At 50.6% G+C, this 24,568-nt stretch overlaps 3 protein-coding genes across 18 annotated transcripts; 1 reads left to right on the top strand and 2 right to left on the bottom strand.

The window, feature by feature from the left end:
- The first annotated feature begins 1,325 nt into the window (after nucleotides 1-1,325).
- On the top strand, nucleotides 1,326-2,832 carry LOC120641985 (WUSCHEL-related homeobox 4-like). Of its 2 annotated transcripts, none has more exons than XM_039918353.1 (3): nucleotides 1,326-1,776; nucleotides 1,944-2,225; nucleotides 2,326-2,832. In XM_039918353.1, exons 1-3 carry the CDS (start codon nucleotides 1,537-1,539, stop codon nucleotides 2,506-2,508), a joined length of 705 nt encoding a protein of 234 aa, XP_039774287.1. In that variant the 5' UTR covers nucleotides 1,326-1,536; the 3' UTR covers nucleotides 2,509-2,832. The 2 variants fall into 2 exon arrangements, with proteins under 2 accessions (XP_039774287.1, XP_039774288.1); XM_039918354.1 differs by having other exon boundaries at nucleotides 1,333-1,776; nucleotides 1,953-2,225.
- A 2,495-nt stretch (nucleotides 2,833-5,327) lies between these two features.
- Nucleotides 5,328-10,358, bottom strand: LOC120641984 (filament-like plant protein 4). Of its 8 annotated transcripts, none has more exons than XM_039918345.1 (7): nucleotides 10,200-10,347; nucleotides 9,705-9,884; nucleotides 8,696-8,796; nucleotides 8,477-8,609; nucleotides 6,464-8,363; nucleotides 6,332-6,395; nucleotides 5,328-6,092 (listed from the first exon to the last, which is right to left on the bottom strand). In XM_039918345.1, the coding sequence occupies exons 3-7, from the start codon at nucleotides 8,747-8,749 to the stop codon at nucleotides 5,574-5,576; spliced, it is 2,670 nt and encodes an 889-aa protein (XP_039774279.1). In that variant the 5' UTR covers nucleotides 8,750-8,796; nucleotides 9,705-9,884; nucleotides 10,200-10,347; the 3' UTR covers nucleotides 5,328-5,573. The 8 variants fall into 8 exon arrangements, with proteins under 8 accessions (XP_039774279.1, XP_039774280.1, XP_039774278.1 ...); XM_039918346.1 differs by lacking the exon at nucleotides 10,200-10,347 and adding an exon at nucleotides 10,005-10,159; XM_039918349.1 differs by having other exon boundaries at nucleotides 5,352-6,092; nucleotides 6,332-6,392; nucleotides 10,200-10,272.
- Nucleotides 10,359-18,509: 8,151 nt separating this feature from the next.
- Nucleotides 18,510-22,458, bottom strand: LOC120641981 (APETALA2-like protein 5). Of its 8 annotated transcripts, XM_039918337.1 has the most exons (11): nucleotides 22,191-22,458; nucleotides 21,566-22,069; nucleotides 21,254-21,279; nucleotides 21,089-21,119; nucleotides 20,857-20,944; nucleotides 20,611-20,759; nucleotides 20,381-20,440; nucleotides 20,111-20,238; nucleotides 19,871-20,037; nucleotides 19,665-19,763; nucleotides 18,510-19,580 (listed from the first exon to the last, which is right to left on the bottom strand). In XM_039918337.1, exons 2-11 carry the CDS (start codon nucleotides 21,949-21,951, stop codon nucleotides 19,275-19,277), a joined length of 1,440 nt encoding a protein of 479 aa, XP_039774271.1. In that variant the 5' UTR covers nucleotides 21,952-22,069; nucleotides 22,191-22,458; the 3' UTR covers nucleotides 18,510-19,274. The 8 variants fall into 8 exon arrangements, with proteins under 8 accessions (XP_039774271.1, XP_039774270.1, XP_039774272.1 ...); XM_039918336.1 differs by having other exon boundaries at nucleotides 21,566-22,458; XM_039918338.1 differs by having other exon boundaries at nucleotides 20,611-20,756; nucleotides 21,566-22,448.
- Nucleotides 22,459-24,568: the final 2,110 nt, after the last annotated feature.

Here is a 24,568-nt window from a genome sequence, read left to right as displayed (position 1 = left end):
CAGCCAGGTAACAGTATTTTTCTCTCACACCACTCCAGCTCCAGTCTCCAGCTCCAGCCTGCCGAACACGGTGATTATATGGCGGCCGGCTGTTCATGCGCAGTATCCTGTTCCAGGTTCAACGGCGGATGGCGGCGCTAACTCCGAGGTCAACCTCTGCATCCATGCATCATGCCGGTTCTCGCTTTCGTCTGCATGCATGCTTTCTCCAATCATATATCAGCATGCATGTTGCAGCTTCACTCACTGATGATGCCCGGCCCTTCTGTCTTGGGTCTGGGTTCATATGGAGGGGGTGATGGTCTAGGCCTCTGCCGGTAGCTAGCTAGCTACACGTAGGCATGGCAAAACCAATCTTGCAGATTGTGGCCAAGGATACGCGCGCGTCTCGCTCTTTGCTGGCCTTTATCTGGTATGTGATGCGCGATCGATCATCATGCAGATGGAGTGCAGGTTTTTTGCAGACTAGAGAGAGAGCTAACGCACGATCGACAGCATCATGCATGCACAGATTATTGAGTAGACGGCAAGTAAGCTATAGAGGTTACCAATTGTCGGATGAAGGTTTGCTAAGTTAATTACTTGGTCGCTTTGTAAATCTCAAAACTTATTACTACTAAGATCAACAGCATGACAAGCTGTTAAACACCCAGGTTAGGGCATCAGAGTTGAGTATTTATATACACGCATAAGGTTACTGAACTCTGATCGTGCAGATAATTATTCTCAGATGAAGAGATATACATGCATAAGGTCACTAATTGTTAGAAGAAGAGTAATAACTCAGTAGAAGGTTGGTTGTATTATGAACCCCCAAATTTTACAGAATATCTCAACTGCATGATAACAAGCAGTATATGCATGCATAATAAAGGTTACTGAACACAGGTAACATGGAACTTTCTAGCTGTGTTCTGATCAGCAGTCATTTTGATTACTTCTAGAGGTAATAAAAAGCTATCTGTCGTGTGATCTGATAACACCGTGAATACTCTCTAGCCAGGTGAAGATTATATATTAACTGACGACGTAGGTCTAGGCTGGATTCAAATTTGCTTTAACAGCATGCAAACGTACAGAGAGGAGAACCGATATTCTCCCCCATCTATTCCTTGTCAATCGCCATGAATTTCGACAAGAAAGGTGAAAGGAGAGATGCACCATGCGAGAATTTTTACCTTTTCACCTTTATTACTGCGCCTGCTTTTCGTGGCTAGCTCTGACGATGATTGCGATTCACCAATGCTGACGCCCTCCCATCCCACCACCAATATCTCCACATACCCTGTCGCTCCCCATGAGATGAGCAGTCGAGCACGCCTTTCGACTGTTGCCTCGATCTCGATCGCACAAGCACTCAAACCCTTGGCACCCTTTATCCATCGATCGCCTCCGGTCTCCCCATATATAAACACGCAAGGACGCTGGGACTCTTTCTCACCTAGCGAGCCCTAGTATGTAGTAAGTAGTAGCTCCCTCCCCAGCTTTCCATTTGAATCCAACAATTAAAGTAAAGAGAGTTTATAAAATTGAACCATGAGGCTTCACCACTTCCATGGTGTGGCTTATTTTGACAAACCGGCCTCGCCGTCGCCGTCGTCGTCTCCGCCATCCATCTCATCCTCGTCTCTCAGCTCATCTGCTACTACCCCCTTGGGCGCCCTCCATTGCTTGCGCCCGCTCGCGCCCAAGATCTCGTTCCCTGAAGCGAGGAAGATGGTCGTCCTGCCCGAGTTCGCTCGTGTCAGAAATGCTGCGAGGCTGCTCCACTGCACGGTTAGTTAATTAGGATAAACCAATAACTTTGTGCTAGCTTGCTAGCTAGTAGTAGATCGACAAGGTGCAGTGTTATATTATCAGCTGGTCATGCATCACTGACTCGATCGATCTCTGCAGCTAGTAAGCTAACAGATGATGATCTTATTGCTTTGTGCTGCAATAAGCTGCTGCAGGTGCCGGCGTCTGGCACGACGCGATGGAACCCGTCGCCGGATCAGATAAAGGTGCTGGAGATGCTGTACCGCGGCGGGATGCGCACGCCCAACTCGTTCCAGATCGAGCAGATCACGGAGGAGCTCGGCAAGTACGGCCGGATCGAGGGCAAGAACGTCTTCTACTGGTTCCAGAACCACAAGGCCCGCGAGCGGCAGAAGCAGAAGCGCGCCGCCCTCCTCACCCTCAGCACCACCACTACTTTATCATCTCTACCTGCAGCTGAAACCAAAGTAATTCTAATCGTCCATGGCAGCCTTGCATGCGTATGCATGATTTAGCAGATGCAGTGAACAGTATTCATCGTCCATGTGTTCATAAATTCTAATGCAGGATGGATTGAGGAAGAAGGAGGAAGCGTCTTCTGAAGATGCATCGAGCCGCAAGCGGCGGAGGTGCAGGACCTGGGGTGACGTTCATGGCGATGTCACGACGACGACGGAGGTAGTAGCCGACTGCACCGACGATGTGACCCTGGAACTCTTCCCGCTGCGTCCTCAGGGGAAAGCTAATTAACAGTGTCTCCTTGCAATAATATGCATGCATAGTCTCCCGGATCGGGTTGCTGTTCATCGTCGTCAAAATTTAGTCGTTGCATCCACGTGTGCTTTGTATTGTAGTGTGGACATGCTTGGATTGCTTAGACCTGCGTGGGCTTCCTTGTCCCCGTGAGTGCTCAAAAAGTAACCAGTTACTACCCCAATAGTACCTTTGATTTGTTCAAACTACTGCATGCTGCTGCTCGAGACAAGGAGACCAATTAGGGTAGGTGATGCTACTTCTAGTCTAGGGAATGTAATCCCATTCTGCTAACAAAGATCACCACAACACCACAAGTCACTACTATCTTTGGTTGGCCACACACCACAAGATCACTACTAACAAGGACACGAGTCTAATATAAAATAGGGTTTCACTATGATTGTCAAGCTGTATCAAGTATGAACACGTGGAACAAAGTGCGTGTAATCCGGCCGCGTGTTGCGTAAAGAGCCAAGAGCTACGGCAGAGAGCACGCATCCCATTTAGGCATTTAGCAGGGTTTGTAGACTATAGATTATTGTAGGTAGCATTCACAAGATAAGTATGTCTGGTAAGGCCAGAGTAGAGTTGGTAAGCGTTATCATGCATGCATGCGAACAAGCACTGTCAAGAGCAGAAAAACAACTTGCACGACAGATCGACACTGCTAATAATGTAATTGACAATACAAAAAAATGAGCAAGGTGTGTATTATGCAACAAATGCATTGCTTATTACACGACACTTACAAGAGGCAATTAAGAAGTTGTAGGCCAGACGACCGATCGATCCTGTTCCTCCATGCAAATTAAATGATTTCTGTATAAGCTTGTAGCCGACGCAAGTTCAGGCTTTATGAGGCAATTATACCCATCAGGCCTGACTCGAGGCCTTCGGCTCCAGCTTTATACGTTCCTCGGCTCCCCTGCTTGCCTGCTTTAAACATGCGGTGTACCCATGACATCATGGTGATGATTGCCTGACTACTGAAACATGCTCTCTGACGCCAATCATACTGACTTGGTCGGAGCTTCGTACGCCGTGCGTGTAGTATACTCCTATATGACAGGCACCATGCATGTACCAGTACCACTGGCTAGCTAGCTAGCAGCAGAAGAAGAAACATACATGACCAGAGGCGTACACCGCGCAATGGTCATGTATCTCTGCTGTTCAGTGCAGGTGAAGAACAAAATACATGGAGGAGTTGATCGAACTCTCGGTCATGGCGTGCAGAATTTCTTTCTTTCCCAGCTAGTACTTGTGCACAATCCGGTGGCCTGGAAATGGCCGACGCGGACGAGCGGAAAAGGTGGCGAAACCGTTGGTGGACACGGCATCAGGAGGTATCAGCGCGGGCCAGGCCATCGCACGCTGAAAAAAAGACGATCAGATCAGACCCAAGTCCAGTCCCCAGCAGCAGGCGAGGCATGCCAATATGCCATGGATCGCCCAACCGGACGGGGCCGGCCGGGGAGCCCACGCCCACGCCGCGGCCGGCCGTAGCGGAGGGGACGGCACGGCGCGAGCTGGGGGACGGTGAAGGGAGAGAGCAGAGAGGGGCGCGTGCAAGCAAGCGCGGCGCGCTTTTGTCGCTCTTTACCGAGACTCCCCCGCAGTGGCGGCCGCGCCATGGCTTTTGCAAAGGCGCGCACGGACTGGACGTGCGCTTGGAAAACGACGCTCGCGCGCAGGTCAGGCCAGGCGGCGGCCAGCGCCACAGCCGGGGGGGCCGCCGGGGAGAAAGCAAGCAAGCCGGCGGGGGTCACGGCATGGCATGGCCGCTGGCAGCTGCTGCTTGCGCTGGCGGTGGTGCCCGTGACCATCTCGTGAGGTGCCGCCGCGCCGATGGCAGGGTGCCCGTGTTCAGGTGAAAGTTTCAGGAGTCAGGACTTGTTGCCACACAACCGTTACGATCCTTACATGTTCTACGGATTAGTAAATGATGACTACTGATATGTGCGCAGAAACAAAATGTTGGTTTTGATAGTTGGTAATAATTAGCCGAAATTGGAATAAAAAAAGAGGTAATAACGAGACTAAGACCAAGGCATTACTCTTTTGAACAGCTTAGGATTTATGTCTCCCAGCCTTGTTCTCTCCTGAAAAGATTCAGTGAAATTTTCTAAACTCTGGCCCGTGACCATAATAAACTTGCAGGGACTACTTGTGCTGTCTTACCGAACTGATAGATGACCATAAAGCCCCTTCAACCTGTGCAAAGTAAGTCCAAAAACTGAATTTCAGGTGTAAGTAATCACCAGGTCAATTTATGCGCTAGACAACTTCACTGCGTCAGGAAACAGTCAAGCTGCTCTTAGCGTTCATCTTCGGAGAAAGGACAGCTAGAACTTAGGCAAAGACAGAATAAGGAATTCAAACCGCTTGTTTTGTAGACTAATGTATTTTTTTCGTTTGGTGAGGCCAGGGTAAACATAATTGAAGACGTTTGACATGAGCATTTGAATCAGACTTTGTCCTTGAGTCGGATACCTTTTCTGAAAAGTAGTCAGACATTTGGTTAGGCTGGGCATGGTGATGGGTGGCTGGACCGCTAGCGTCAGGATGGTCTGTATAAGAGCAAACAATCAACTGCCACGAAGTAGAAAAACAGGGCACTATTAAGTCTATAACCTTAGCAAGATTCTGGCCTTCTAAAATACTATGACAACAGATACAGCCATACAGGTATCCACCAAAAGAAACCGAGAACCAGGATACCAGCCACAAAAATTGCTCCCTCGACCAGGTTCAAAAAAAAATGCTCTCTCGACCTGCCAAGTGCCAATGAGCAAAATTCAACACCCTCCGGCTTTTTGAAAATTTCAGACGCTTGATAAGAAACCCCCCAGAACACACAAGCAGGTAGTCTTATGAAAACAATGTCACGATGAGCGCTGTGTCACGTACCACACTAATCCATACAGCATATACACAACACACAGCAACTTTATTACTAATCTCACTGGCCTGAACACGGCTACACACGCAAACGAACACACTTAATTTACACCTGAAAGAAAGACTTGCCGTGTCCAGGGCTCCCACCCTTCTGTCAGTTAAGAACTCAGTACCACCTGTGGCTTGGCCATGGCCTCCTTCCTCCTCCCCGTAAGAATCCTCTTCAGCAAGCTGCTGTTTCCCTTCTGCTTTCTCGGGACAACGGCAAGTGTTACTACCTTCACATCAGCTTCGCCTTTGCAGGTTCCATTCACCCTGCAAGCCTGCTTTATGGGTTGTGCCACTGGCATTGGGTGCGAGGAACAACATGCTGCAGCAGAACCACCATCTCCCTCGTCGGCAGAAAGGTTTCTTTCACTTGACGCCCTTGGTTCAGTACAGATGATCTCCTTGGTTTTGGGGGAGCTTGGGTCATATAATCCACCATCCTCCATGGATAGCATCTCGCTTAGTGATTGCGATCGGGGTTTCCGCTCAGACCGAGCTGCAGTCTGGAGCACCTGGTCGAAGAGGACCGCATCCTTTGGAGATGCCAACGCCTTCAGTTGTTTCCCCAGGTTTAATATTGTCTGCCGGCACTCAATCAGCTTCTCTGATGCCGTTGAGATCTCCAGCTGCTGTGACACAAAGATTTTTAAGGTACAGTTAGAAAATGCACTAGTTTTAAAGTTCAGTTAGTCATTTGGATAAAGAAACTGAGCTTTTCTGGTGGAAAAAAGAAATGCATATTATATTGCTTAATTTTACAGTTGAGATACTAATTTGGACATCTAGAATGTTCTTCGTCACATACAACCTGAAGTGCCAACTTCTTTCTGGGAAATGATAAGGACAAGAAAGGTCCTAAGGATCTCACCATCTGCAGATGCTTCTCGTCATTCTCAGCGACATTTTTTGAGCCTTCTTTAGCAGGGCAACTGCTAGCAAAATAACTTTTGTCAGACAGAATATTATCAACTATGAAAGGACAGGGCTGAAAAAGAATTACCATTCAAGCTGATGTTTGGATTCAAGACAACTAACCCCCTCTTGCTTGCCCTTATGTGTGCTACATTCATTCATTTTTCCAGATTCATTCAACTCGTTAAGTTCTGCCTGCAAAGTTGAAGATTTTTCCTCTATCCCCTGAAATTTGGAGACTGCTACTTCATTACCTGTTTTCTGTGTGCTAACATCAACTTTAGTTCCAATATTTATACAACTTAAGTCGGGTAATAACAGCATCTGAACATTCTCCTGCACTCTAGGCTCATCTGCTGTATGGATTCCAGTGTGCCTGGTTACTGCAACAATTTCAAGTCCATCGCTGTTGTTTAACTCCAAATGCTTCATAATTGCTTCCTTCATGTCTGATACATCTCGAAGTGAGAAGCAGTGGTTGATTATCCAATCTAATGTGAGTTGGAGGTCATTAACAAAGCTTTCAACATCAGTACTTCCATACAGAAGCTCATTGCATACAAAGACAAAGTTTTGCAGTACAGAAGTAAGTTCAGACGTATTCCACAAGAATGCACGAGCAACGTAGCCCGACAGTGTTCCCTGGCCATTATCCTCATCACTGCCAGATAACACAACTGTGCTACTACAATCCTTTGATGATCTTTGAATAACTCCCTCAATAAGTTCAATCAACTTCAGGACAGCCTTCTCAATCTTAGGTTGGCGAATTTGATCAGTTGCTCCAGTCGGGACATCAACTGGAACTATCTCTTTTCCTGATGACTCCACGACCTCTCTCTTTGAACCAAATGGTTCCACAGGTTTATCATTACATTCCGATGCTAGCTTTTCAATCTCTGCAAAGTCATCCATGAAACTCATGTCTGATACTCCTGTGCTCTTACTTGAATGTGCTGTGAATTTCCCCTTCTTTAAGTGTTCCAGTTCAGACAATAAGGCTGATGCCCATGAGCCTGAACAGCTGACATTATCTTCATTGCAGACATCCTCAGAGATGGATGAAAGAGGATTTTCAACCAGTGTAGGGCTACCTTTTACCAATTCCGCAGCAGATCGACCTCTCGATAATTCTTCAAGCTGGGCTTCAGCTTGGGAAAGTTTGGAAGTTGTGCGAGCAAGCATAGTCCGAGAAAACTGAAGCTCACTATCCTTCCTAGAAAGAGATTCATTTATGGCCTTGTTTTCAACTTCAATCGCGTGTAGCCTTGCAAGTAATGGTGAATTTACAGGTGATGCATCATGGGAGTTCTGTACTGAAACACCTGGGTTCTGTGATGTCACAGAATTCAACTTTCTCGCCCTTGCGATTGCTGTGTCGCTACCCACTGTTTCAACTTCACTTCTCATTTTGGCAATGGCAGCAGGACCTGGTAGCCTTTTACGTACCATTGAACGCAATCTCTGACATTCTGATTCAAGCTTGGTTATCTTCTTTACGTTCTCAAGGTGTTGTTTGTGCGCAGCATCAGCAGATTTGAGACTAAATTTCCTTTCCTCGCTACGAATTTCAAGTTGCTTCTGCAGCATGCAAACCTCATATCTAAGTGAAGAATTTGATCTTTCAGATGACTCTAGCTTTACTGCAAGGTCCTCGAACTTTGATTCTATTATTCGCTTTGACTCAATTAGCTCTGAGATGATGTTCTCTTTCACTAACAGACCTTCAGAAAGTTTGTCATTCTCGGCATCTAAGCTAGCAATTATGTTTATTTTATCCACTAAATTTTCTTCCAGCTTCTGAACTTTGTCTTGTTCAAAAGAAATCATTTGAGCTGACTCCTTTATTAATGAGTCCCTCTCTACCATTGCAACATTTAGAGCCTCATCAAGCTGACAAATCCTCTGGTCCATTGCAGTTTTTTCATCTAGTGTATCATCAAGTTGTGTCTTGAGAGCTAGTGCCTCAGCCTCGGCTCTCTCCCAACCTAGTATCAATTAGAAATTCAAAGACTGAGTAAAAACAGTTTCTGACGTATGCACATACAATTTCTTTTTAGTGGCAGGCCATAGGTAAAAATATTTATGGCCATAGTAATACCTAGTATGGCTTCTTCAGCTACTTTTGCCTGTTTAGCTAAAATACCACCCTTCTCAATGCACTCAGCCCGAGCAAATGAAAGTTGTCCATTTAAGTCTTGCAATGATTTCTCTAATAATACAACCTTCTCCTTCTGCATGGAAGAAAAATTGATGTTAGAAATAAGAATCTAACAATTTTATATGAACTTGTTAGTTTTAAGAAGTGCAGATGGTATACCTCCAGCTCCCTCTCTGTTGATTTCTTTCTCCAGAGCCATGTCTTATGATCCATCGATGGATACTTTATATCTGTCAGTACTCAACTATGTGAAAATTTCCCTGGCAACAAAAAAATCAATAGATGCAATGTAAGCTCTACAGGAAGTACTGTTTTAGGGTGGATACAGGTAGAACATCTTCTAGGGCTGCTACTTAGCAAGATAGTTCAACATGATACATATCAGATACAATTAATTATCAGGTTCTCTTTGCACAATAAAATATAGAAACTGTATATCTTCAGTGTTAAATGAGAACACATGTCTCATGTTGTTTCTTGTAGTGAGCATTATATCCTTCATCCATAACTTATTTGATTCCATCACCATTATGCACTATGTTAAGAAACAATCCTTGGTCAACTTATCAATTAACTTTACTAGTTAGATAATTGTTGTTCTCATTACCTAAACCACTCATCATAGCTGACAGTTTCTTTGCAACTGGTATATGATTTTTTTATATACAGAAAGTGATGCTCAACTAAAAGAGAAACAGAAGGATTATAAGGTTGGTTCAGTCCATCCCTAGTACACCCACCAGCCACCGCAAAAGATATTTTTTAAGAACAAAATCAGCCAACTAATTCAGGTTCTGCATGAACTCTACTAGTGGTCAGCTTTCTGTCATTTAGCTTACCAAGTTGAGACCAACCCAACAAATGAAGTTTCCAACACTGGTAGGTAGGTACATGAAACATTTATGTGACACAAACTACGACGTCTCCAATGTCAAAAGAACTAAAGGTACTGTAAGCACTAGCATATAATAAAGATATGCTTCTCCTAAAGTGTGAATAAAAATGGTTCTGGACAGAATTGCAGCTGTAATGCAGTAAGAATCGCACCTAACGCAAGTACTCTTTCCAACAACCTAATACAAATCTTAAAGGCCAATGCAGTGGAGTGCGAACAAAGCAGTCAAGTTGATTGAGAGCTGGGGACAGCATGGCACTATCTGTACTCTACCTCTCACTGAGAATTGGCTGCACCAAAGTTCCAGGCAAAGAACTTCACTACGCGCAAGGAGGGGGATGAGGAGGCCCCCAGCAAGAAGTGGGAAAAAATTCTATGCACTGGACAGTCTCTGCTTCGAAGTAGAAGAAGAACAATGGTACAGCCGTACAGCAACACAGTCTCACCCAAAATCTAGCAAGAAACAGAGCAGTGAGGGCTCAATTGTTAAGCAGCACAAAGACAGCAGGGTCTTTGGCATGCATGCAAATATGCAATGCAAGTACAGTGAAGCAATTAAGCCAAAAACATCACCATCTACAAGCCCCATCCCCCCGAATTCTCCATCAGGCACCAGATTTCCCCCATCGTTTTCACAACCACCAAACAACGAAGATGGAGAGCGCGCTCACCGCACTCCATGCACACCGACAAGATCCAAAGGGACAAGAGTAGCATAGAAGGAAGAAAGATTCAAAAAAGGCAGCTGAGATGAAGTGCTGAACTGACCTCCGGCCGGTGACAGTGAGTAGTGGAGTGGCTGTGCTGCAGCTCACCAACAATGAGCTGCCGCTGAGTGACTGCGCCCCTGTGAGGCTGTGACAGCATCCTATGAAGGAGAAGGGGAGATGAGGACAAGGACACAAAGGTGGATGGTAGGGAGAAAACAGGAAAGGTGAGGCGGGTATAAGAACAAAGCTCTTGTTGTGGGAGCTACCTGGCAAATAAAGGCCATGTTTAGTTCTTTACCTGTAAACGCAAAAATGTCGTAAACGTATTATTTTGCGAATGAATCTTACTAATTTGAAGTACTAAATGAAGTCTATTTACAAAACTTTTTGTATGGATGGGCTGTAAATCGCGAGACGATTCTAATGAGTCTACTTAATCCATGATTTGCAACAGTGATGCTACAGTAACCATCCGCTAGTTATTAATTAATCATGGATTAATTAGCATCATTAGATTCGTCTCGCGATTTACAACTCATCTATGCAAAAAGTTTTGCAAATAGACTTCATTTAGTACTTCAGATGACCAAGATTCCTTTGCAAAAAAATTTTGCAAAATGAACTAAACAGGCCCAAAGGTGTCCTTGGTAGGCCCTTGAAATGACGCTAGTACAGCGATGCTGGCATCGCCATGGGCAAAAGCTGCGATTTCGGGTCACTGCCGCAAGGGTCCGGGCCCCAAAGGCAGCCTCCATTGCCGGTTAATCGCAGTGCGCAAAGCCGTTGATGATCCAGCCGAGTGGCTAGATTAGCACGATGGCAGGGTTTAGATTTGCATAATTGGGGGGCTTTAAAGTGTCGGCGGTGCCGCCGGTGGACAGGAGAGTTGCGTGCAACAGCATTTGGTTCTCCATTAAATTGGGTGTCTTTTGTTCCTTCCTCTTAAATTCTGTATTCGTCTGCTCCAGGTGTCGTAGCCTATCTGATTGTTGTGTTGAATATTGTGAGGGATGAAGCTACAGCTCCTGACCAGCATTTTTCTGGCAGGAGAACTCGTTGTTAGAGAAATCAGAAGTATACTTTACGCTGTTACGCACAGTACAGAGACAGTTTCAACAACCTAGAATCAAACGAACTTTAATGATACTCACCGCGTTCGGCAGGCTGGAGCTGGAGGCTGGAGCTGGAGTGGTGTGAGAGAAAAACACTGTTACTTGGCTGGTGGCTGGAGGCTGGAGCTGGAGTGGTGTGAGAAGGAATTACTGCAGGGCAGCCGAACACGGTGACTAATTGACTGGAAAAAAACATGCAGACTCCAGTGGATGATGCAGGTATGGCTGTCAGGCAGAGGCAGGCAGGGCACTGTGTGGGGTATGCTAAGGTTCATCTCAAATGGGGAGTATTTTTGTTCAGTGTTATTCGAAACGCTAAACAGTAAACAGTTGGTCACCTATCGATTAACTCACTATTCGGATAAAATGAGTGTTTAAACGGGAAAAACGATTGTTTAAACGGTCAAAACTATCGATTAAGCGGATATAGTGTTTAAACTGGCTAAACGACCGTTTAGGCGAACAAATGCCCTTATCCATTGGAACCTAAAATACCATGCCAGATTTAGTAGGCGCATTACTAACCTGCGATGGAACTTGAGGGCGAGCAGGATATCATGACGCGGCCGGAACGCCGTGTAGCCGGATTGCAGCGGGCGAGAAATAAGAGCGGCCTCGCATTGGCGTCGGCGCGTCGAACGAATCGAAGCAGTTGGTGAAGACGCGGGCGAGGGGTGCGAAGGCGGCAGCGACCGCCGCCGCGCAGCGCGAGGAAGCCGCGGCGGGTTCATCGAAGCCACCACCACCGGCTTCGCAACCCCCTCCGCCTCCGCACAGGCGAGCCGCCGGCGGCAGACTGGAGCTATCGTTTTCTCGCTGCGCTAGATGCATGAAACGAGAAGAGTAATAAAAGAAGAGCCCATTACTTGAGCCCAGACCGTCAGACGGCCCACTAACCTGTTGGCCCAGAAGACAAACCTTCAAAGTTGGGCTGGGCTGTTTCTTCGATCCGCAGACATACATGGATCTTTGACCCTAATTGGTGGCACGGCCCATACGTGCTTCGTGCTTATGCTTCCGTGCCACCATGCATAAACGAAGGCCCCGCCACGGCGGCTCGATCGCTGTTTTGCACAAGGTTTTTTAGGTGAACGCCCAAGAAGATAAACGAACTGGGTGGCGTCGGTTCTTTGAGTCGACAAGCACGGACACACCTGATGCACCACTGGTTGCGCGATTATATTTATGCGTGCCGACACGTACGTATGCGAGACGGTAGCCCAAAATAAAGTTGGTTGCTAATGCTTGTCTGCTCCACTCGGGCCAAATGCGGCGGCGGCGCCATCCTAGCTAGCTTAATTTGATTTTCTTGAGCTCCGTCTGCAGCATCAGGGCGGCGCATGCATGGTGGCATCATTACAGATCAGCACCCCAAGTCAGCCAGGTTGCGTGCACAGTCGCCGCTTCGCAGCTCGCTCGCTTGCTCGGCAGCCTCGCGGTCGTACTCGTACGTAGTATTGACTGCGCACTAGATAGTCCCCGGGCGGCTGCGCACCCCGTCAAAGCTCAAGCGTGCACGGCAGCAGCCCCGGCCGCGCCGTGGTCAAGGCCTGTCCAAGTACAGGAAAAGTTTGCATGTTTTGCTTGCTGCAGATCGACACTACAGAACCAGGAGCGTACGTCGAGAAGCTAGCTCGTCAGCTCGAGATGCATGGTCTGTACTAAATTAATGACCGTAAAGCGTTGCATGGCCTGCTCGGAGCAACCAGCCAAGCAGGTCGATCGAGTGCCACTTGCCGATGCTGCCTGCTGCCGGTGTGTGCGGCCAGTTAGTTGCAGAATACACCTCGACAGATTATGTTGGTCGGCGATTCTTTTGTAGGCAAATGATACTATCTACACTTGGGAAATGGTATAGTGATAACTAAACACTGTCGGCAGTTGTCACGGAAAAAGTATAGTCAATGCAGTCCGCGTAGCAATTCTGTCAGATCTAGCAGTAGCTAGCTATGTTGCTGAAACACTAGTGCTACCACTGGTACTAGTGCACGATATGTAGGTATTGTTGCCTTGTTGGCGCACACGGCAGTCGGCGCAGGTACACACAAGCGCTAGCTGAGGCCCAGCAGTAAAAGCAGAGCCTGCTTTGATTTCGGCCGACAAGATCCAACCGTGCACGCGGCGCCCACGGACAGCGATCAGCTAGCTAGCTAGCCCGCGCGCGGCGCAGAGCGGAGGCGCCCGCGCGCGGGAGGCCAAGGCAAGCAAAGCGCCGGAGCATGCAGGCAACAAGCAAGGGTACGGTAGAGAGACGCCGGCCGGGGCCGCGTCGTCCGGCCCTTAGCTTTTCCAGTGTGGCACCGCGCTCTCACGTCGCCATCGGGGCACTGGCGCTGGATCTGGAACGGCGCGGGCGCGGGCGCGGGCGCGGCTTTTGCATTGGGCGCCAGCTTCTTCTTCGGCCGTGATAGCTGCGCGTCGGTGCCCACTTTCCGTTTCGGGAAGGCCGGGGCAGGCCGCCAACAGGCCCGCCCCGGACCATGCATGCAGTGCCTCTCCGTCGATGCAGTGCGCTGGCTTACCCTAGCTAGCGGCCGGCTTAGACGACGCTAGCTAGGCGCGCACTGTGCGGCAGAGGTAGTTGGCCATTGCCTTCTCCGATCCATGGATCCATGCATATCCACCGATCGCCCGGCAGTGTATATATAGTACGTGCGCGCCGGTGTAGATCGGTGAACAGCGGCTTGCCGGCCTGCTGCATGCCGCCGCGCTGGCCACGGCCACCTCTGTGCTTTCCTTTTCCTTCGCCCATGTAGCTTGTCGTTATGGGTTTCGTCCATGTTAGTGGCTTAGTGCGCCAGCTGCTTGTGCGCATGCACGTTGCACCCACACGTACCCAGGCGCCAAACTTGAAGCCAGTCCATCAATATGTCGCTGTTGTTACCGGCGTTGATCGTCCATGCATCCCATGACCACCGCCCGTGCTCCTGCCGGCATTGTGGACTAGTCAACTGGCAGCACGTAGAATCCATGTGCAACAGAAGCAGATAGCCTACCTAGGCGTCGCGTCGCATGGTCTGTGCGGTCGGTCGTCTCGGTCCGCGTCCTCGCACGAGAAAAGCCAGCACCCAGCAGTGTGCACCCGTCGACTCGAAGGTCTCTGTTGACGACTAAAATAGCCAGTAACCTGAACAGATCAGTCTGACCGGTGTGTCCAGGCGGTCTGACCGGTCTAGGCGTCTGTAGACGGTCTAGCATGACCAACCGGTCTGACCGGTAGGTCCGACCGGTCTGACCGGTCTAGGAGGAGTCCGAGTACAATTAGAGTTCTTAATAGATTTAGATCTATAAACAGGATTTATTGCGGGGTAAGTCTTCCCCACCCTATAAATATAAAGGGTCACGGTCGATTGAAGAGACAACCCAATCGAATTTATCAAAAACACATCTTTTATCTTTTTACCTTTACCCTACTTTTCCAACCTCAACATGCTGTTCTTCTCTCGTCTCCATGGCGTTTGAGGACGCCCTAGCTGGCCAGCCGAGTCTAGGGCAACCCTACACGCGCTTGCCCCGACGGGGTCCCTCCCGGGCAAGCATTCGTAGGATCGTCGCCGTTCTGCACGGCGACCGGTCTGACCGGTCCCTCTGACCGGTCTGACCGTTCCACGCAGGAGGTGTTGCAAGGAGCCCCTCCTCGCGTCGCGCGACCTAGCGCGATCGTGTGTTGGCCCGTAAAAGGCGTCAACAGTCTCCAAGTGCGTGCGCCGATGCCTGCCGGTTGCTTCGTTCACCTGGACCTGGACTGGACGTCCCTAACGCGCGCACAAATAAAAATGATGCTGGACACGTCCCGTGTGTTTGGTTGGAGGTGCGGAGCGAATCTGGTTGGGGCCGACCCACTTTTGGTCTGTTTGGATGAGGGGCAAAGGGAGCGGAGCGGCTCCGGAAGAGGATATTCCCACAAGATGCGGGTTCGCTCCGCCCGTCGAATTTCAAGGGACGGAGCTAAACCGGACGGGTTCCGTCGGCGTCCGTCTCGTCGTCCTCGTCTCGACCTCGTTCCGTGCCACCCGTCGTCGTCCTCGCTCCGCGTCGCCCGTCCTCGTCTCGACCTCGTTTCGCTCCGCCAGTCATCGACCTTGTTCCGCGCCGCCCGTCCTCGTCCCGACCCGCGGCGGCGGAGCTCGCCAGCGGCGGCTCGTGCCCGGCCAGGGAGGGGAGGGAGAAGGGGGGAGGAGGACGGCCATGGCGGGCGGGAGGAGCAGGGGCCACCGGATTTGGCCGCTCCGCCGCGTCGAGAAGGCCGCCCCGCCGGCCGGACCTCCGTGCAGGCCGCGCCCGCGCCCGTGGAGGCGGAGGGGGGGTGGCCAGGAGGCGGAGAAGGGGGTGGGGGCGGAGCCGCGTCGGGCGCGTCGCGAGGAGGTCCGGCGGGCCCGCGTCGGGGGCGGCGGCGGCGGCGGGGAGGTAGCGGCGGCGGCACGCGGGCCCGCTTCGGGGGCCGCGGGGGCGGAGCCGCGTCGGGGGCGCGCGGGCCCGCGTCGCGGGCGGCGGGGGCGGAGCCGGGAGGGGGCGTCGCGAGGGGGGCGGCGAGGGCGGTGGCGGCGGGAGCGGGGCGCTGGGGGGCAGTCCGGCAGTAGGAAGAAGAAAGGAGATGGAGAGAGAGAAGACTGACATGTTGGGCCCACTAACGGAGTGAGGGTTGCCATCCAACCCGTATTTCCAATTCCCTAAACCAAACATGTGATGGGTTGATTCCGTCCCTAAAATCAGAGCTGCAACCAAACAATAGATGAGTTGGCTCCGTTCTCAAAAAATGAGGGTTGGATAAACCAAACCCACTGATCCCGCGACAAACACACGGGTCCTTGTCTGCCGCGCGCTTCCGTCCCTTGGAATCGCAAGACAGTCACCGGGAACACGCGCACACGGCACGGCACCAACTTTATTTCACCCTTTCACGGGAGACGAGACGACGACGCAGGAGGCGCTGCGCAAGCATCTGCCCGGAACACATGGATTTCCCTGAGAAGGTGCTTGTTGCCATTGCCACATGGGAACCGGGGCGTTCGCCGGCCGGCAGGAGAGAAAGGAAACAAGGCCGTGCACCTGGGGCATGCATATCAGGGGATGGCCGAGGCGAGAGAGACGGAATCGAGCGCGGCCATTAGTACCTGTGGCAGGGGCAGGGCTAAGGTTGAGAACCTGACAAGGAGGAGGAGCAGGGGCATCGTCCATGAATGAATGAATGAATCCTTTGCGAGTGAGAGAGACGACGACAACGACGAGCTGCGATCGAACTGATTCGGAGGAGGAGGGCCGGCCCCTACTTGGGAGAGCGACAGGGCACCGGACCAGTCCCACATTAACTTGTCCAAAGCCGCCAGTTGTTGTTACTGACTGGAATCAGCTCAGCTCAGCTTTACCGCGCCAGCCAGCCTTTGGGAGCCTGGCCCAGCCCACTTTAGCCTGCTTTCGCTTGCTTGTGCCTCTCCTCCTGGCCTGGCCGGCCCCTCTCGCCAATGTTGTTGGCCAGCGACCCAGCCAGCTGCTGCTCTGTGCCGCGCTCCCTTCCTTCCTCTTCACCCTTCAATTATTCACTGCCCGAAGTAGAAACAAGGAATCCCCTTTCTCCGGGAAAACGTTAGGTCCACTTGCCCGGGAACTGTTTCTCTTCTCTTCTCTTCTCTTTCAGGGAGCTGCCTAGGCAACTCATTTTGAAACCTCATCCAAGGATGTGCAGAGTGAATTTCAGCAACAAGAAAAATGCTTATCTATGTACATTTTTCCTCCTCCCATTGTAGGTTAGGGTTATCTACCTACTTCTTTTTCTTAAGGAATGCACGAGCACAGTTAATTGAGTACTATACTAACGCTCCAAGATTTGGAGCGCTCCCGTTCGCTCTGGGCCACGTGGGGGCCCGGGTACTGTTCATGTGGGGGTCCGGGTACTGTTCATGGGCACATGTGTACTGTTTAAGTGGGGCCCACATACTATTCAAGTGGGGCCCACATACTATTCAAGTGGGCCCGTGTACTATTCAAGTGGGGCCGCGTATAAAATATATTTAATTATTTTTTATATAAAAAATAATATGATTTTGTATACTGCGTTCACATGTAGTAGCTCTACTGTTTGTATACTATAAAGTGGGGGCCCACACCATTTGCGACCCATGCACATTTAATGTGCCCCACTTAATGGACTCACGGTACTATTAGGTGCCTCTATCATTTGAAAAAAACATCGATGATGATTTCGTATACAAAATATAAAATAAATTTAACTTTTCCTATATATATGAAAATAATAACTTTGTACACCACGTTCATCTACGATAGCTCTAATATTTTTTTTATAATTTGTTTCCCGTACATAAATTCAAAAAATAGGATCAATTATTCTTTCATATGTTCATGTGGGGGTCCGGGTACTGTTCATGGGCCAATGTGTACTGTTCAAGTGGGCCCGCATACTATTCAAGTGGGGCCGCGTACTATTCAAGTGGGGCCGCGTATAAAATATATTTAATTATTTTTTATATAAAAAATAATATGATTTTGTATACTGCGTTCACATGTAGTAGCTCTACTGTTTGTATACTATAAAGTGAGGGCCCACACCATTTGCGACACATGCACATTTAATGTGCCCCACTTAATGGACTCACGGTACTATTAGGTGCCTCTATCATTTGAAAAAAACATCGATGATGATTTCGTATACAAAATATAAAATAAATTTAACTTTTTCTATATATATGAAAATAATAACTTTGTACACCACGTTCATCTACGATAGCTCTAATACTTTTTATAATTTGTTTCCCGTACATAAATTCAAAAAATAGGATCAATTATTCTTTCATCACTAATTTTATACGTTACTCTGTCAGCTATTTTTACTCACACCTAAAAGTCAACGGATTTCTAAAAAAAAGTTATACTGTGCTTAGATGACCATTATGATAGCATAAAATATCTAAATTTAATATTGGATTGAGTACAACAAAATATAAATTTATGTTTCATCATTCTTTTCAAGTTAATATCTTCCAAATAGACGCGCATCGCGCGTCAACCTGTCTAGTTCATTTAAAGTGGAAGCAAGTAAGTTACATAAATATCTGAGAAATAAGGTTGTATATCTTCTGACAAGGTAAAGAAATTTTTTCTTCTACTAGGATGAGAAATAACATGAGATTATGGAGTGCAACCAAAATCTATTTCTAAACAATTACTACCGCATGGTATTGATGCGCTTACAGATGACCTACGCGATCTGCGTGGTTATCTAGATTTTGTTTCCAGGAAGCTTAACAAAGACAAGGATGTCGATTTCAAGAGAACAACAACAATGGGGCTTGAGACTTTACAGGAGAGATCAATTACCATCCAATGACGGTTAAGGACTCGGGCACCCTATCTGATTTCCAGCAGTAAGCCGTACGCTTCCACATGACAGGACAGGAGCCGCAGTAATCTCAAGATTACTACTACAACTATCTTATTATCTGAGTGCTGTCTGATGATGACACTTAGCACATAATACTAGGTTTTAACACGAGCACGAGACCCACACCCCACATATTCTAAGATGAAGGCAGGTTCTGTCGGCCCACCGTTGGTGGTGGTGGTGGTGGTCTGGTGGACGCAGCAAATTTCCCCAGCCATGTCCGTCGTGCAGCAAGTGATGCAACATGAGACCAAACAAAATGAGCTGTGATGTTGACACCCGGTGCCATCGGTGCTGGCCAATGGTGAATAAAAGCGGCGAAAAGATACACTGCTAGCTTGATGCGACGCCTACCAGTCACTCGTCGTCGTCTCGGGAACTCCTCATTTACATGCCCATCCATCCTCGAATCCATGTCTCTCACCCAATCAAGAAACAGAGAGAAAGAAGAAGGGGCAATACTGGAAGGGAGAGAAAAAAAGAAAAAGGGGGGAAAGAATCGCGGCCAGTTGTCTCCGGTAAACGTCGCCGCGGCTCGAGGAATCGTTCGGCTCTGGATCGTCAGATGGTCTTTGCCGTGGAAGACGATCCACGAACGCTCCGTGTTCTTGACATGAGAATGGCTCTAGGTGGGTCTGGCCAGCGAGTGGAACCCGTTCTGCTGAGCCCAGCTCGGCGGGCCTTGCGTCGTAACGTAGGGAGGGAATCGTGATGATGCTGCAGCTGCAGTCGCGGCGGCGGCGTTGGTCGGCGGCGGCGGGTGCGGAGGCAGCGGCCAGCTCGTGCCGCCGCCGATGCCCCAGCCGTGCAGCAGCCTCTGTTGCTGCTGCTGCTGCTGCTGCAGGTGGGGAGGCCAGTGGCCGCCGCCCGCGCCACCGATCGCCAGGGACAGGCCGCCCGCTGTCCCCGGATCGGCGCCGTTGCCCAGGAACTGCCGCAATTTGGCACCAAAACAAGTGTCAGTTGGCGCCTGCCGAGGAACATTGGACGAGGAAAACGAAGTCCCAGTACCCACTTGCTGATGTTGCCTGGGGTCGAACGCCAGGTGGTGACCGGCTTGGAAGGCTGGAGGAGGGGGAGGAGGCATCTGGGGTTGCTTCGAGCTCGCGTCGAACTGCGACCCCAGCAGTCGAAACATGATGAGCAGCTTGTTGCTTTATAGGCCTATTTAAAATTTGGTTGCTGCAGAACGCTACGCGGGACCAAAACTGACACGGATACCTTTGCTTTCGTGCTCCGGGCCGCGGCCGTCTGCCAGTCGAGGTCGAACGCCATGGGCACGCGCTGGTCCGAGGTCTCGTCGTCGCCGCCGTCGAGGCTGCCCCTCTTGCTCCCCGCCGAGCTCCCCAGCGACAGGTCCAGGTTGTGCTCGTCGCCGCCCTTGGCCGCTGCACAGCGAGAAACAAATTAAACCGTCCGACATGAACGGAGAGGCCTGTAGCTGTAGCTAGCTGATCGCACAGTGATGGCGCATGGCATGGATCGGGGGGCACGAACCCGCCGGCTCGATCTCCTCGGCGTAAATGCTGGGATCGAAGTTTGTCACCGCGTCCTTGCCGTTGCACTTGATGGCCGCGCGGTCGTATGCCCTGCACATACACGCACCCGACAACCCCCACGGGCGCGGGGCCATCATCGATCAATCAGTTTCACCGCCCACGGCTGTGGCATGGCAATGGCATGGCGAGCAGCGCAGCGCAGCGCAGCACAGTTCGGGTCCAATTATTTTACCTGGCGGCTTCCTCCTCGGTGTCGAACAGGCCCAAGTAGACGTACCTGCGTGACACAGACCGGAGGTGACAGCCATGAATGGGGTGAGAGGCGCGGCGACAAGGAAAGGAGAGCTGATGATGACGATACGGGGGAATGGGGAAAGACGAGGTGGTTGGGGAGCCGGAGAGCTAGTGAGGAAGGAGGAGGGAAGGAGGAAGGAAGGGGCAGGGGGGCGATCGATGCCATACTTCTTGCCGAGGAACTGGCCCATGCGCGCCTCCCACCTCCCGCACTTGTGGAGCGTGACGCCTCTGTACTTGGAGCTGCCCCGGGGGAACCCTGTGCTCTGCCGCCGGAGCACGTGGACGAACTCCTCTTTGCTCAGGTTGCCCATCTGCTGGCACAGGAGGACGATGATTATTAGACCAAAAATCTGGCTGCTTTGCACAGGTATATAATTTGTTTGCTCCGTCACCCCGTTGTGTATCGATCACCTGCTTCATGTCGTCGTCGTAATCCTCCAAGCTGAAATTGATGTCGGCCTCCACGCCGCGGAACTTGATCGCCGCCCGATCGTACGCCCTGTGAGGTAGGAGGTCAAACAGAACAAAGATTAGAATTTGCCGGCGAGCCCCACTGCGATTGGCGGAGAACTGGACATGGGAGTCAGTGAAGTGAAGGGGGGCCAATAAAGATCGAGCAAAGAGGGACAGGCAGAGGCTTTACCGAGCCGCCGCGTGAGCGGTGTCAAATCCGCCTGCAAGTTGTTCATTCAATTCAGAAGCCATTTGTGAGGAATCGAGAGCGGGGAGGAAACGCCTCCGATTGGGCGGTCGATTCGTAGCAGTCCCAAGTATGGGCATGGACAAGATGGACATGAATGAAACTTACCCAAATAGACCTGCTTGCCGCAATCCCTGCATTGCACAAACAGAAAGCATGGGGGAGAAGAGAGAGAGAGGACAGACAGAGAGAGAAGACGACGGTGAGAGAAAGAGCATGGCATGGCATGGTAACAGCTGGTAAGAATAACTTTGATAAGATGTTGCTACGAGAGGCAAAAGGAGCAGAAGCAAGAAATGCCCAAAAGAAGAGGAATCCAATAGCAAACCAGCCCTCCGTCCTCGCGAGCTGCTGCCGCTGCGCGTCTCTGTTCGAGCTCTCGAGAGAGGAAAGGACGGCGGCAACGGAAACGGAACTTACCATATGTGCGACTCCCAGCGCCCCGTCCGGCGGTAGAACGTGACGCCGCGGTACTGCGAGCTGCGCGACCGCGGCCCGCGCCGGCTCTTCTTGGACGCCGCCGAGGCGCCCGCGGGGCCGGCAGGCGTCGCGCCGTTGGCGGCCGCGGCGGGCGGCGGGGCCGCGGCGGACAGGCGGAGCCAGCCCCCGCGCGGGCCGGCGGCCGCCGCCGGGGCCGGGGCCGGGAAGAACTGGCGCGTGACCACGGCGTCCGCGGCAGAGTCGTCGTCGGCGTCGTCGGGTATGTCGACGTGCGCTGCCGCGGACGAGGAGGACGCGCCGGAGTCGTCGGCGGACGGGGACGGTGGCGTGGCCTCGGCGGCCGGCGAGTCGTTAAGATCCCACATGGCTGCTACTAGCTAGGTGGTGGTGTCCGTGTGCGTGTGGTGCACCGAGGCGGCTCTCCCTCGACTCGATCTCCTCCTTGCCTCGCACTCCAACGAAATGAAGTCGAGTGGTGGATGTCTGGATGAACAAGAGACGCGGAGAGGTTGAGGAGGAGCCCAGCCAAAATAGGAGGGGGGAGGGGGGGCGAGAAAAGAAGGCAAAAAGCAGGCGCTGTTGCCTTGTTGGGGTATGCAAGTACTTTCTCTTTTCCTATCCCCTTGGCGAAGACTCTCCCAAGTCCCAACCTAGGAAAGCAGAGGAGGCAAAAGGCAGCGAGCAGCCCGAGCTCTCACGGCCTCTCTCTCTCCCTCAACTCTCAAACTTCTCAAGAGCAGCAGCCGGAGGAGGTTGCCGCGGTTGCAAGTTGCGGCCAGTTCCGGCTGGCGGCATAGTGGGATGGATGATGCTCGGCGGCCCAATAGGAGAAGAGGCGACAGAGATAGAGAGAGGCGCGCGCGGTTATAGACGCGCGCCGAGGACGACGCCCGGGCGGGCAGGCACAGCCACCACTGACCACACATCCATCCACCTGCTGATTCAGGCATTCAGCAGTAAACAAAGGCGCTTAAGCTCCGGCGGCCTTCCGGTTTCTCTGCGGCTGGGTCCGACGATGGCACCAGCTAGACGTGTTGGCGCGGGGATTCACCTTTTTTTTTTTGAAAAGAGGGGATTCTCCTTTTGGGGGCGGCACAGGGTGGGCAGAGACACAGAGCAGCAGGCCAGGGGGCAGAGAGCTCGGCAGCTCGCCTGAGTTTTTACTTCACCGTCGTGTCGTGGGGGCTGCTGGGGCGAGGCCCGCTGGATGATGGCCCTGCAGCAGCCAAAGTCACATGTGGTTACCTGGTTATCCGGCGTACAACGTGAGACTCCCTTTTCGCACCGTCCTTAGGGAGGAGTCAGGACCAGGATCAGATCCAACACATGGCAAATCTTGACCGAGCATCTTTTATCTCCTGTGTATAGGTAGGTAACTATAGGATTTACGTTCCGTCTGAAAAAGGAATGGGGTTACCTGCACTGCAGGAAGCGTCTCTATTCACAGAGGAATTAATAATTAATCAGTTGGTTTGCGAATTAACACGCCTCATGGACAAGTCATATCACGCAGTAACCTCAGGACTTGAGCAACCGTAACCGTTTCTAACGCTGCATGTTTTCTTGAGTGCCAGATCTTTCTTTTCTTTTTACTGCATCGCTTTTTTTTACCGGACAGGAACGCAATCGAACACATCTGTTTTTTTTAAGGTCACCGGGAGGGGAGAGAATCCCCCACCTGAATTTTCATCTCATCCGGCCCTGAAGTGGCCCATCAGAATGTTTCAATACATTTTACAACAAGTTCATTTGGTGTTACATTCGGAATTAAAAACAGAGCACCATGACAAGCTAAGACAAAGGTCGCCTGGCGGCAGGCGATACCCCTAGGTTTTGGCTTCCTCTTTTGCAGCGCGTAGCACGGTGCCCAGGTGGTCATTTTGCTGCTGAAAGATGGCGTTGTTCCGTCGTTTCCAAAGTTGCCAACAGCACAGTAGGAGAAAGGTGTGGAAGTGTTTACCAGGGATATGCGCCGGCGGGAGGAGTAGATGAAGCTTCATCGGCGTCATATCCGGGGGCAGGTCGATGTTGATAGCAGCCCAGAAGGAGGTCGCAAAGCTGCACCCAAACATGATGTGCGCCGTAGTTTCCTCCGCGCCATTGCAGATCTCACAAGCAACGTCATGCACCACGCGCCTCCGTTTCAAGTGTTCCCGGCTCTGAATTCGGTCCCAGACGAGGAGCCAGGCGAAGAACTGCACTCTTGGGGGAGCCCGGTTGTGCCAAACGAATGCAGCGAGTGGGCTTGTGGCGTTCCGCGTGGAGTGCAGCAGCTTATAAAGCGTCGTGGCGTGCAGCACAAACGAACGCATCTGTTGACAACGAGTTACCAGGCTTTCTACGGTACTAATCCTGAATTCCTGTTCAAGCTTCAGCTAGACACGTCTGTGCGGCGAGAAACAACAGCCAATCAGGTAGTAGTAGCAGCAAGGTAAGCGCTGCCAAATCGGAGAAATCCCCAACGTCGTAAATTTCCAGTTCCATCGATCATGGAGCTTCAACAGTGGCGGCCACCAGCTATACGTCCTTGCTGTCTCCCAGACTCCCAGTATTATTGGACCTCTCTTCTCTTGCTTTTCTCTCTATGCCTTGATATCTCGAGCCCCGAATCATACAGCAGTAGTACAGCTAGAGGTGATAACGGGTCATGATTCTAGTGGTCTCTTCACAGCCCAACATGACTTTTAAATTTTTTAGATCAAAATTGTATAAGGCTGTGAGAACTGTGAGGTCAACTAGTTTTCCCTATGTATTTTTTCTTTAATGGTGTGAGAGTTTCCCTTTCTTATGTAATCACAAACAATGTAAGTTTCGGCCTTCTGCTCCTTATATGATCCGGAAGTGCTTCTGCTCTATTTTCAAAAAAAAAATGTACTAGTATAATATTACAACCCGACTCTTTTAGATTTCGGCCCTTAGATTTTAAAGTCAAAATCTAGAGCCCTTTACCACTCCTAAGTACAACACAACCGTTCTTCTGAT

Source organism: Panicum virgatum, chromosome 7K, assembly GCF_016808335.1.
Source record: "Panicum virgatum strain AP13 chromosome 7K, P.virgatum_v5, whole genome shotgun sequence".
Classification (NCBI taxonomy): domain Eukaryota; kingdom Viridiplantae; phylum Streptophyta; class Magnoliopsida; order Poales; family Poaceae; genus Panicum; species Panicum virgatum.
Note: the sequence above shows the minus strand (reverse complement) of the source record. Positions and strands in the feature narration are given on the sequence as shown.